Source organism: Rhinopithecus bieti, unplaced genomic scaffold, assembly GCF_001698545.2.
Source record: "Rhinopithecus bieti isolate Rb0 unplaced genomic scaffold, ASM169854v2 scaffold_14885, whole genome shotgun sequence".
Lineage (NCBI taxonomy): Eukaryota > Metazoa > Chordata > Mammalia > Primates > Cercopithecidae > Rhinopithecus > Rhinopithecus bieti.
The window spans coordinates 490934-502766 of record NW_016807971.1 but is presented as its reverse complement, the minus strand read 5'-3'; the positions used below and the strand labels follow the sequence as shown (position 1 = coordinate 502766).

The window sequence follows — 11833 nt, the reverse complement described above, 5'->3', positions numbered from 1 at the left end:
CCTTTTAGTGCAGTAACTGTTATTTCTTTTGTCCCATTTTTAACACTTCCATAAAAGAAATAGCTTTCAGTGAAAGTAAATCACCTAATTTAAGAACATAAAGGCAAATGCCTCACAGTAAAGTACAGATTAAGAGCTATAAAAGCATCTAATTTCTACTAAGACATTAAGCTGCCAATTCTGATCTGATGATCAATAAGCAGCCATTCTCATACACAGAGACTCTGTTACCTCCATGCAATGATATCTATGCCCAAAGAACCACATCCTTGGCTCCCAGCAACCACATAGGCTGCTTGTGAATGATCCATGTAATTTTTTTTTTTAATTTTTATTTTTTTGAGACATGGTCTTACTTACCAGGCTAGAATGCAGTGGTGATCATAGCTCACTACAGCCTTGAACTCCTGGGCTCAAGCAATCCTCCCACCTGAGCCTCCCAAGCAGATGGTACTACAAGTGCACACCACCATGCCTAGCTAATTTTTTAAATTTTTTGTAGAGACAGCATCTCACTACATTGCTCAGGCTAGTCTCAAACTCCTGGGCTCAAGTGGTTCTTCCATCTTGGCCTGTTAAAGTGCTGAGATTACAAGCATGAACCACCACACACAACCTGAAACTTTTTTTTTTAAGGTTGGCTTTTCTTTGCCCACTATCAGTGAAATGAAAGTAACTTGGTCTTTAGGAGTAATATAAGCAAGATCTAAGGATGCCAGAATATGATGAGGCCGTCCAAAGTCAAACGACAGGTTTAATTATCTGTGCCACTGTTACCCTCCATGGACAGAGATAAGCAGAGTTGATAATAAAGTGCACAGCGCTGCTATCATCAGTCATCTTAAATTCAAACCATTTGCAGCTTTTGCCTATTCTGCTCAGATAAACTTACATGCTAAAGCAGAGTTGCTAATAAGCAGGAGGTTTAAAATAAGTAAAATAAATGCCATCCACAAAGCCAACTCCAACACCAGCCTGTGCCAAGTTAATATCTAGAAGGCAAAATGCATTTCATATAGTTAAATACATTTCCCTGGGAATTCTTGGGATCACAGGTACTGCTGAGGAAGTAGCCTCAGAAGAAAGCACTGTCTCCTGATGCTCATAGAGATCATTAGACAAAAGGCCAAACAAACAGTAAAGAAAAGATGCCACAAAAATTAAGAAGAGACCCCAGCACAATTCTGTCAAATATCAAAAGGGGTCTATATCTGGGAAGTCTAGAATCCAGCAGCCAACTAAATGAGAGAGTAAGATAATATGCAATGACCAGAAAAGGATCATCTTGTTTCTAGAATGACTTGTTTCAAGTAAGAAGTACATTCAAAAAGTCTTATCCATAAACCTGATTTCAGTTAACAGAGAGCTCAATTACTCTACTCCTTCCTTATATTTTTTTAATTCTTCTTTCCATTGTCAACATTTCTGTTCCCCGATCCTCTGCCAATCTTTCAACCTTTTCTCCTGCTGCTTTCTGCTCCTTGTTGACTACTGGGTGCTCTTGAATTTTTCAACTTCCTGAGTTTAGAAAGAAATCACCTCTATTAATACTTAATTGGTTCAGTATTAGTTTCATTTTCTAAAATTGTTTTTATTACATGCTACAACATGAATAAGCCTTAAAAACATTATGCTAGGTGAAAAGAAGCTGGACACAAAAGATTACATATTGTATGATTCTGCTTATATAAAAAGTCCAGAATAGGCAAACGCACAGACAGAAAGCAGATTAGTGGCTGTCAGGGGCTACAGGAAGTAGAGGATGGGGAGTGACTGCTAATGAGTACAAAGTTTTATTTTTGGGGTGACAGAAATGTTCTGGAATTAGATAGTGGTGATGGTTGCACAATCTTGTGAATATACTGAAACCCACTGAATTGTAGTCTTTAAGATGGTGAATTTTATATTCTAATATATGTGAATTATATCTCAATAAAAAATTTTTAAAATTATTTTAATTTAGAGCCTTAGGACTCAACATAAAATTTTTTTAGCGTGCAGCTGTTAAAAATAAGAGAGAGAGACCAGCCTGGCCAACATGGTGAAACCCCATCTCTACTAAAAATACAAAAAATTAGCTGTTTCTACTAAAAATACAAAAAATTAGCTGGGCGTGGCAGCACACACCTGTAATTCCAGCTACTCGGGAGGCTGAGGCAGGATAATCCCTTGAACCTGGGAGGCAGAGGTTGCAGTGAGCCGAGATTGTGCCATCGCACTCCAGCCTGGGCAACAAGAGCAAAACTCTGTCTCAAAAAAAAAAAAAGCATAAAGGAGGCCAGGCACAGTGGCTCACACCTGTAACCCCAGAACTTTGGGAGGCCAAGGTGGGAGGACTGCTTGAGCCCAGGAGTTCAAGACCAACTTGGGCAACACAGGGAGAACCAATCTCTACAAAAATTTAAAAAATTAGCCAGGTGTGATGGCATGCACCTGTGATCCTAGCTACTGAGAAGGCTGAGGTGGGAGGATTGCTTGGGCCTATGAGGTAGAGGTTGCAGTGAGCCACAATTGTGCCACTGCATTCCAGCCTGGGTGATAAGAGTGAGACGCTGTCTCAAGAAAAAAAAAGCATGAAGACATACGTGCTACAGTAACAGACTTGCCTGTGGAAAAGCTCTATTCTCGAGATTTGGGTACAGCCTGACTTTGAAATACCAGTTTAGTGTTTTATAAACACAATTTCCACAAAAGAAAGTGTTACATTCCATTATGTGTCAAGCTCAGTAGAGGTACAATAAATGGAAAGTAAATTTATATAGCTAAGATTCTGTGCTCCTGCTGTTCATGTCTTAGTTATTTTTTTTTTCTACAGAAACTTCCTTAATGCAGAGAGTACCAGACTATTACATTTTTTAAGTATAAAAAGCTACAAAATGGTCTATATTTTCAATGTTGGGATTTTAAAAATAGCACTAAATAGTGTGGAATTTTTTCTTGACAGAGTCCCGCTCTGTCGCCCAGGCTGGAGTGCAGGGGCGCGATTTGGCTCACTGTAAGCTCCGCCTCCTGGGTTCACGCCATTCTCCCGTCTTAGCCTCCAGAGTCACTGGGACTACAGGTGCCCGCTACCATGCCTGGCTAATTTTTTTGTATTTTTAGTAGAGACAGGATTTCATCGTGTTAGCCAGGATGGTCTCGATCTCCTGACCTAGTAATTCGCCTGCCTCAGCCTCCCAAAGTGCTGGGATTACAGGCATGAGCCACTGTGCCCGGCCAGAATTTTTTCAAAAATTGTCCAGAAGACAAGTTACTTGAGTGAAAGCACATCTCCTCTAACCTTTCATAGGATGATGCATCTTTTACCCAAGCAATGGGCCAGAGTGAGTAGACAGAGCTGTAATGAACACTTAAGAATCGAGACCCAGGCTCGGTGTGGTGGTTCACGCCTGTGGTACCAGCACTTTAGGAGACTAAGGCAGGCAGGTCACTCGAAGCCAGGGGTTTCAGACCAGCCTGGCCAACATGGCGAAAACCCATCTCTACTAAAAATAGAAAAAATCAGCCAGGAGTTGTGGCATGCACCTGTAATCCCAGCTACTTGGGTGGCTGAGACATGAGAATCATTTGAACCTGAGAGGCGGAGGTTGCAGTGAGCTGAAGATTGCTCCACTGCACTCCAGCCTGGGCAACAGAGCAAGACTCTCCAGCCTGGGCAAAAGAGCAAGACTCTGCCTCAGAAAAAAAGAAGAAGAAGAAAAAAGAAGACTCAGATAAAGGAACACTCAGTTGTACTGGCAGGAGCATAAATGAAACAGGCTTGGCAAAAGTTGTCAAAAGCCTTAACATATGAGTATGCTTCACCCAGTAATTCCACTTCTAGGAATTTATTCTGAAGAATGGTTGGGCAGAAATGCTGAGATACACGTAACAAGGATGTTTATCATAACATTGTTCACAATAAAAAAGCTGGAAATAATCAGAACACCTAACAAAAGGAGACTGACTGAATAAAACCTATCTATATATTCATAGGATACAGTATATGGTCTTTCCATACAGTGGAATAGCAGACAGCTTTGAAAATGATGATATGATGGGAAATATATTGATTTGTAAATATGTAGTGATTTTTTGGGTAAAAAAGGGTTATAAGACAGTGTGACCACTCTCCTTTCATACACAAAATGCATTTATATTTGTATAAATATGTACATACTAGGGCTGAGTGCCACAATTCATGCCTGTAATCTCAGCACTTTGAGAGGCCGAGACAGGCAGATCACTTGAAGTTGGGAGTTTGAGACAGTATGGCCAAAAAATCGAGACCCCGTCTCTACTAAAAATATAAAAAATTAGCTGGGCGTGGTGACACGCACCTGTAATCCCAGCTACTCGGGAGGCTGAGGCACGAGAATCTTTTAAACCCAGGAGGCAGAGGTTGCACTGAGCTGAGACCATGCCACCCGCACTCTAGCCTGGGTGACAGAGCAAGACTCTGGTCTCAAAAAAAAAGGCAAAAAAAATGTACATATTAATATTTTTATCTCTACACATAAAGGCTAATACAATGCAAACCAAAAGTTAATAAATATTTATGGAGATCAAGAAAAGGAGACAAGAAGTGACTTTGCTTTTGATTATTGATATTTCCTTTATGTTTCTACATGAATCTGTACATTTATAATCTGAGGAAAAACAAAAAGGCTCAAAGAGATTGGTGAGTTTAAATAACCACATTAGCAGCATCTTGGGAACTGAGGAAGATGGGGACTAGTATTTCTCAGAAGCACTGATGACCTAATTTGGATTATGAAAGTATTTTTAGCTCCATCAAAGGAAAAGTTCTTTAAAGTGGGGACATACTAAAAAAACAACAGGCTGGGCGTGGTGGCTCAAGCTTGTAATCCCAGCACTTTGGGAGGCCGAGACGGGCGGATCACGAGGTCAGGAGATCAAGACCATCCTGGCTCACACGATGAAACCCCGTCTCTACTAAAAAATACAAAAAACTAGCTGGGCGAGGTGGCGGGCGCCTGTAGTCCCAGCTACTCGGGAGGCTGAGGCAGGAGAATGGCGTAAACCCGACAGGCGGAGCTTGCAGTGAGCTGAGATCCGGCCACTGCACTCTAGCCTGGGCGACAGAGTGAGACTCCGTCTCAAAAAACAACAACAACAACAACAGCTCTGCAGCAGGCAAAGCACAATGATACCTGTTCTGATCTGATCTCTTTGGCCCCAAACTGAGCATCTCTCATGCTGTAACTGAGGAAGCTTTCACTTAGCAACTCATACTTCCTTCTCTGTGGGAACTGCGTTTCTCAGGCCTGTTTACTGGTGTAATAACTCTATATCCATACAGTCTGTTCTAGGTCAAAAGGAGCAGAGGTTCTGATAGTGGCAAAAGTGCCATGTGGCATCTAACTAGTGAGAATTGGCAACTATCCATTTCACAAATGTTATGCTAGTAATTTTTGTATGATGGTTAAGGTGGACTATGCAGCCAGCCACTTAGGATCATGAGTATAATCTTAGATACATAACCTAACTCATTTACGTTTCCTCATCTGTAGAATGGGAATATTAGGGTTGTTCTGAGGTTAAAATGTGGTAATACTTGTAAAGCACTTAGAATGAGTCTGGTACACAATAAGCCCTAATAAACGTGAGTTATTGTTAATACTATTAATAACATTAAGGGAGCAACAATGCCATACTTCCTTAATACCAACAACTTACAATTCCTGTCCTCCACTGAACTGTTCTCCTGATAAAATCTGAAACAAACAGGCTTAATATAACTTTTTAATTTCATTCAACCTCATCAACTTCAAGACTAGAAATATTATGGATTAAATTAATATGATAAAACTAATTTGGATGAACACTTTGAGTTGCTGACTCAGTACTTCTTAAGAAATATAAGTTTGTGGTGAAACCCCATCTCTACTAAAAAATACAAAAATTAGCCAGGCATGGTGGCGGGTGCCTGAGGCAGGAGAATAGCTTGAACCCAGGAGGTGGAGGTTGCAGTGAGCTGAGATCGCGCCATTGCACTCCAGCCTGGGTGACAGAACAAGACTCCATCTCAAAAAATCAAAAAAAAAAAAAAAAAAAAAAAAAATGTAAGTTTCATGAGGCAGGATTAATAGTGCTCTAGAGCCCCAGAGCCTAGCATAGTATGGACATAAGAGCACATGGAAGGTGCCCAATATTTCTTGAGTGAACCAAATAAGTAAACACATTTTTTAAAAATTATCACATCCAATTCACCATCTCCAGTTCCTCACCTCTGGAGTAGTATACCTGAAATTTTAGACACTTTTTAAGAAGCAAAATTTTCAAAGGACACAATGGTGATTTGGTGGAACCAGAACCAAATCTCCATATTCAACTGTGTATGATCAAATAATATGATTGAGAGGGCCACACTTCAAGTGATATAAAAAGTTTGAGATGCTCCCCTCTATACTTACCCCCTGGCTCTCCCCACGACATCTTTTTTCTCTAGCCAATGTTGTCCTTGTTTATAGAGGCCTCGGTCATCAACCGCATTATTATCTCCTTTGGTCAAAAACTTGATATGCCCATTTTGCCTTAAAAGAGTAGAGGAAACCCAAGTCATCAAATACCTTCATGGCATTTAAAGCACAAAATCTGTTCTTGTTAACCAAAAATATTTGTGGCATTGGGCTATCTTATCACCATTCTAGTGCTGAAATAATTATTTATGGAGCTATACGAATGTTAATAGCTGTGTTGTTTATAAACGACTAAAAGCAAACTAAAGATCCAATATTAAGGAGGTCAAATATTATGTAAGCATTAAAATAATGGTATAGAAGAATATTTAATGACAAAATTGCACAAATGTTATTAAGTGAAGAATACAAAATAGCATGTTCAGTACAATCTCATTTTTATATTAAAATATATACACACTACCAATTTTCTGGAAGCACAAAGAGCAAAGGAACACAATAAACTATCTCACAGGATATAATTGGCAAGATACAGACTATGGGAAGCTACAGAATAACCCAGTTTCTCCAACTAATGACTTGCAAGGAACAAAGAAAGTTAGGGAAGTAACCTACAGATTAAACAACAGATGGCCAGGCTCAGTGGCTCATGCCTGTAATCCCAGCACTTTGGGAGGCCGAGGCAGGTGGATCACCTGAGGTCAGGAGTTCAAGACCAGCCTGGCCAACATGGTGAAACCCTGTCTCTACTAAAATACAAAATTAGCTGGGTGTGGTGGCGGGCGCCTGGAGTCCCAGTTACTCAGGAGGCTGAGGCAGGAGAATCGCTTGACCCGGGAGGCGGAGGTTGCAGTGAGCTGAGATCATGCCACTGCACTCAAGCCTGGGCAACAGAGCGAGACTCCATGCCAAACAAAAAAAACAAGAGACTATAAAGCCACATCAACTAATTGCACCTGAGGACTTTATCTGGATCCAGAAAGTTATGACACAATTGGGGATTTGAACAAATATCAAAAACCTGATGATACTAAAGAATTGTTTGGCCAGGCGCAGTGGCTCACTCCTATAATCCTAGCACTCTGAGAGGCCAAGGTGGGTGGATCACTTGAGCCCAGGAGTTCAAGACCAACCTGGGAAACATGGCAAAGCAAAAAATACAAAAAAGTTAGCCGAGCATGATGGTGTGCACTTGTGGTCCCAGCTGAAGTGAGAGGATCACCTGAGCCTGGGGAGACTAAGGCTGCAGTGAGCTGTGATCACATCACTGCACTCTAGCCTTGGAGACAGAGTGAGACACTGTCTCAAATAACAAATAATAACAACACAGGAGGGGAAAGAGGTGGGAGTAGAGAAGGAGCAGAATTGACTATATATTAATCATCACTGGGACAGTGATGATAGATACATGGGGGTTCCTTATACCTTCTGTGCATGTTAGAAACTCTCCAAATTCAGAAAATAAAAGCAAAAAAAAAAGGTATTAGACAAGATCTAAAATAAAACAGACCAATGTATAAACAGATCAGTGGATAAACAGTGGCTATCTATGGTTTTCTTTAGATTACCTTTATCTTCTTTTTTCTCCAACAAACATGAGTTACTTTTATATTAGGAAAAAATGTTAGCTTTAAAAGAAGAAATATCTCAATTCTTCAGATATGCCACGGTTTATAGGAATAGTATTTTGTTTTTTTGTTTTGTTTTGTTTTGTTTTGTTTTGTTTTGAGACAGAGTCTCACACTATTGCCCAGGCTGGAGTGCAATGGTGTGATCTCGGCTCACTGCAACCTCCGCCTCCTGGGTTCAAGCTATTCTCCTGCCTCAGCCTTCCAAGTAGCCAGGATTACAAGTGCCCACCACCACACCCAGCTAATTTTTTGTATTTTTCGTAGAGACAGAGTTTCACCATGTTGGCTAGGCTGGTCTCAAACTCCTGACCTCGTGATCTGCCCACCTCGGCCTCCCAAAGTGCTGGGATTACTGGCGTGAACCACTGTACCTGGCCAGGAATAGCATTTGCTTGATCAGAAAATTATTAGTTTAATTCTACTAAAGAACCATGAAGTTTCTAGTAATTTTAAAATTTAATTGAAAGCAAAGTATATTTTACAGTTGATAAAGCCTAGCTGAAAATTAATTCAAGTGCATTTGGATTGACCACTGCAGTAAAAAGAAGAAAATTAGCTTCAGGTTTCTATGGGCTAATATCCACTTAGATTCTAAGTCAGAAACTGGCTCACTAGATGTTAAATCTGCAGAGGAAACTAATTTGGGAGGTGTTGCAAACACCAAAGATGGTTAAGTGCAAACAGTCACATTAAAAATAAGATTCCAGTTAGAAAAAAATGCAAATATATAGGGAAAAATAATCTGTAGCTGACAATTCAGTAAGTGAATAAAGGAAAAATTCTGAAGAGTAAAAGAGGACAGGTGCTAGGAGGGGCTCACTGCAAGAGTGAAAGTCAGGAGCAGCAGGAAGGAAAAGTGAATTCAACCCACAAAACAATACCAACTCCACACATGCAGAAAAGGCAAATCAGATATGAGGAGATAAAACCCAGGAAATGGGGAACTCCCCAGAAAAAGGAAAGGGTGCTAGAGAGATCTGGACTATTCCCAAAGACTTGATTTGCTGGCAAAACAAACAAATATACTAACGCACCCAATTTCCCCTTCTGGGATGTAATCAGGAGACACCACTATAGCTTTTCTGAAAAAGCATAGATATCCTTCATCTACTTAGTGGTGAAACAAATATTCTCTGGTGGCAACCAGCTCTTATTAGACTTATTTTTTATTTTTTTGAGATGGAGTTTCACTCTTGCCACCCAGGCTGGAATGCAACGGCACAATCTTGGCTCACTGCAACCTCTGCCTCCCGAGCAGTGGGGATTAAAGGCGTGCACCACCACACCCAGTTAATTTTTATATTATTAGTAGAGACAGGGTTTCACCATGTTGGTCAGGCTGGTCTGGAACTCCTGACCTCAGGTGATCTGCCCTCCTCGGCCTCCCAAAGTGCTGGGATTACAGGCGTGACCCACTGCACCTGATCTTACTAGACATATTAGGTCCTACTCCAGCATTTCACAAGGCATAGGCTCAAAATACTGAGTGAAGGCATATTTACATAGGATTTTTCCCTTGCTGGAACAAGGACTAAATATTTAATATTATCTACTTCTAGGGAGAGCAAAGAGTTTAGAATTTAATTCACCCATCATAATACTGTGAAATTAGGAAGAAGGAAATACCACTTTACAGATGAGAAAAAATAAGACCCCAAAAGCTAAATGGGTACAGAATAATATATCCATCTGCATGGGAAAAGCAAAGCTAAGGATTAAGTCACCCAATAAATTTCTCTTTCCAAATACTTAATCACATGCCAGTGTTCAATATTATCCAATTATAATATTTCCTGATATGGTTTGGCTGTGTCCCTACCCAAATCTCATCTTGAACTGGAGTTCCCATAATTACCATGTGTCATGGGAGGGACCCAGTGGGAGATAATTGAGTCATGGGGGCAGGTCTTTCCCAAGCTGTTCTCGTGATAGTGAATAAGTCTCATGAGTTCTGATGGTTTTATAAATGGGAGTTCCCCTGCACATGCTATCTTGCCTGCCGACATGTACGACATGCCTTTGCTTCTTCTTTGCCTTCTGATTGTGAGCCCTCCCCAGCCATGTGGAACTGTGAGTCCATTAAACCTCTTTCCTTTGGTATGTCTTTATTAGCAGCATGAGAACAGACTAATACACCTCCCATAGGATGAACTTACTAAATGCATACATTTTGAATATTATTTGTCCCCATATTTAAGTGCAATGTTAATACTATTAAACCAAATGGGGCTGGGTGCGGTGGCTCACGCCTATAATCCCAGCACTTTGGGAGGCATAGGTGGGTGAATCATTTGAGATCAGGAGTTCAAGACCAGTCTGGCCAGCATGGTGAAACCCTGCCTTTACTAAAAATACAAAAATTAGCTGGGCATGGTGGCAGGCGCCTGTAGTCCCAGCTACTCGGGAGGCTGAGGCAGGAGAATTGCTTGAACCCAGGAGGCAGATGTTGCAGTGAGCCAAAATCGCACCATGCGCTCCAGCCTGGGCGAAAGAGCGAGACTCCATCTCAAAAAAAAAAAAAAAAAAAAACCCAAATGGTAACTCCGACCAGGTATTTCAGTCTCCCCAAAAGAAAAAAGAAAATTGAAATTTTCTAAATATTAACAGGGTCTGTTATCTACACAGGCCTGCAAGTTGAAGGTATCTCAAGAGTCTGAAATAAATCACCAAAAATTCCAGATTATAAGTACCATATTTAAAATCATCAGAATTCTTACACAATTATTTTAAAAATTTAAGGATTTTCCAATCAATACATTATCTGTCTATGAATCTGCCCAGAAACAGTTTTAAACTGAAGTCTATGACTCATTCAATTTCTTTTTCTTTTTTCTTTTTTTGAGATAGAGTCTTACTCTGTTGCCCAGGATAGAATAAAGTGGCATGATCTCGGCTCACTGCAGCCTCAACCTCCTGGGCTCAAGTGATCCTCCTACCTCAGCCTCCTGAGCAGCTGGGACTACAAGTGCACACCACTGTGCCTGAGTAATTTTTTTTTTTTTGTATTTGTAGAAACAGGGTTTCACCATCTGGTCTAGATGCCCAGGCTGGTCTAGCGCTCCTGTGCTCAAGCACTCCACCCGCCTCAACCTCCCAAAGGGCTGGGATTACAGGCATGAGTCACCACGCCCAGGCAAACTCACTCAATTTCAAAGAACCATAAATAAAAATGGAGAAATTTTCCTCCAGCTTAAACAAGGCCTGAGCTCAGTTTGATTCTCTCTGATATATTTAGGGGAAAGTTGGTTCAGCTTTGCTCACAACAGGCAATGCTGAGAATGAACAACACAAATCCACTTTGAGAATCTGGAAAACACTATCTGCACTGAATAAACCTCGATAATTCCAGAATAAATTTCTTTTTTTTTTTTTTTGAGATGGAGTCTCACTCTGTCACTCAGGCTAGAATGCAGTGGCGTGATCTCAGCTCACTGCAACCTCAGCCTCCCAGGTTCAAGTGATTCTCTTGCCTCAGCCTCCTGAGTAGCTGGGATTACAGGTGCCCACCACCACGCCTGGCTAATTTTTGTACTTTTAGTAGAGATGGGTTTCACCATGTTGACCAGGCTGGTCTTGAACTCCTGACCTCAGGTGATCTGCCCGCCTCAGCCTCCCAAAGTGCTGGGATTATAGGCATGAGCCACTGCTCCCGGCCCCAAAAAAAATGTCTAAAAATTTAAGTTATTCCTTCCCAGTCAATAATATAATGTCACTTTAAATTATAGTATTTTCACATACATACTGACACTGGATTTTATTTAAAAAAAAAAAAAAAAAAAA

General features: G+C 40.8%; 1 protein-coding gene across 4 annotated transcripts in view; it reads right to left on the bottom strand.

Moving 5' to 3' along the window:
• Positions 1 to 11833, bottom strand: part of SEC11A (SEC11 homolog A, signal peptidase complex subunit) — a 54327-nt gene that overhangs the window by 3944 nt on the left and 38550 nt on the right. For 3 of the 4 annotated variants that reach the window (XM_017884265.1, XM_017884268.1, XM_017884267.1), the window contains one exon: positions 6417 to 6536. In XM_017884265.1, the coding sequence (XP_017739754.1) occupies positions 6417 to 6536 (120 nt within the window). Of the gene's footprint in view, positions 1 to 5679; positions 5718 to 6416; positions 6537 to 11833 lie in introns of all 4 variants that reach the window. The other variant, XM_017884266.1, reaches the window with a different exon arrangement.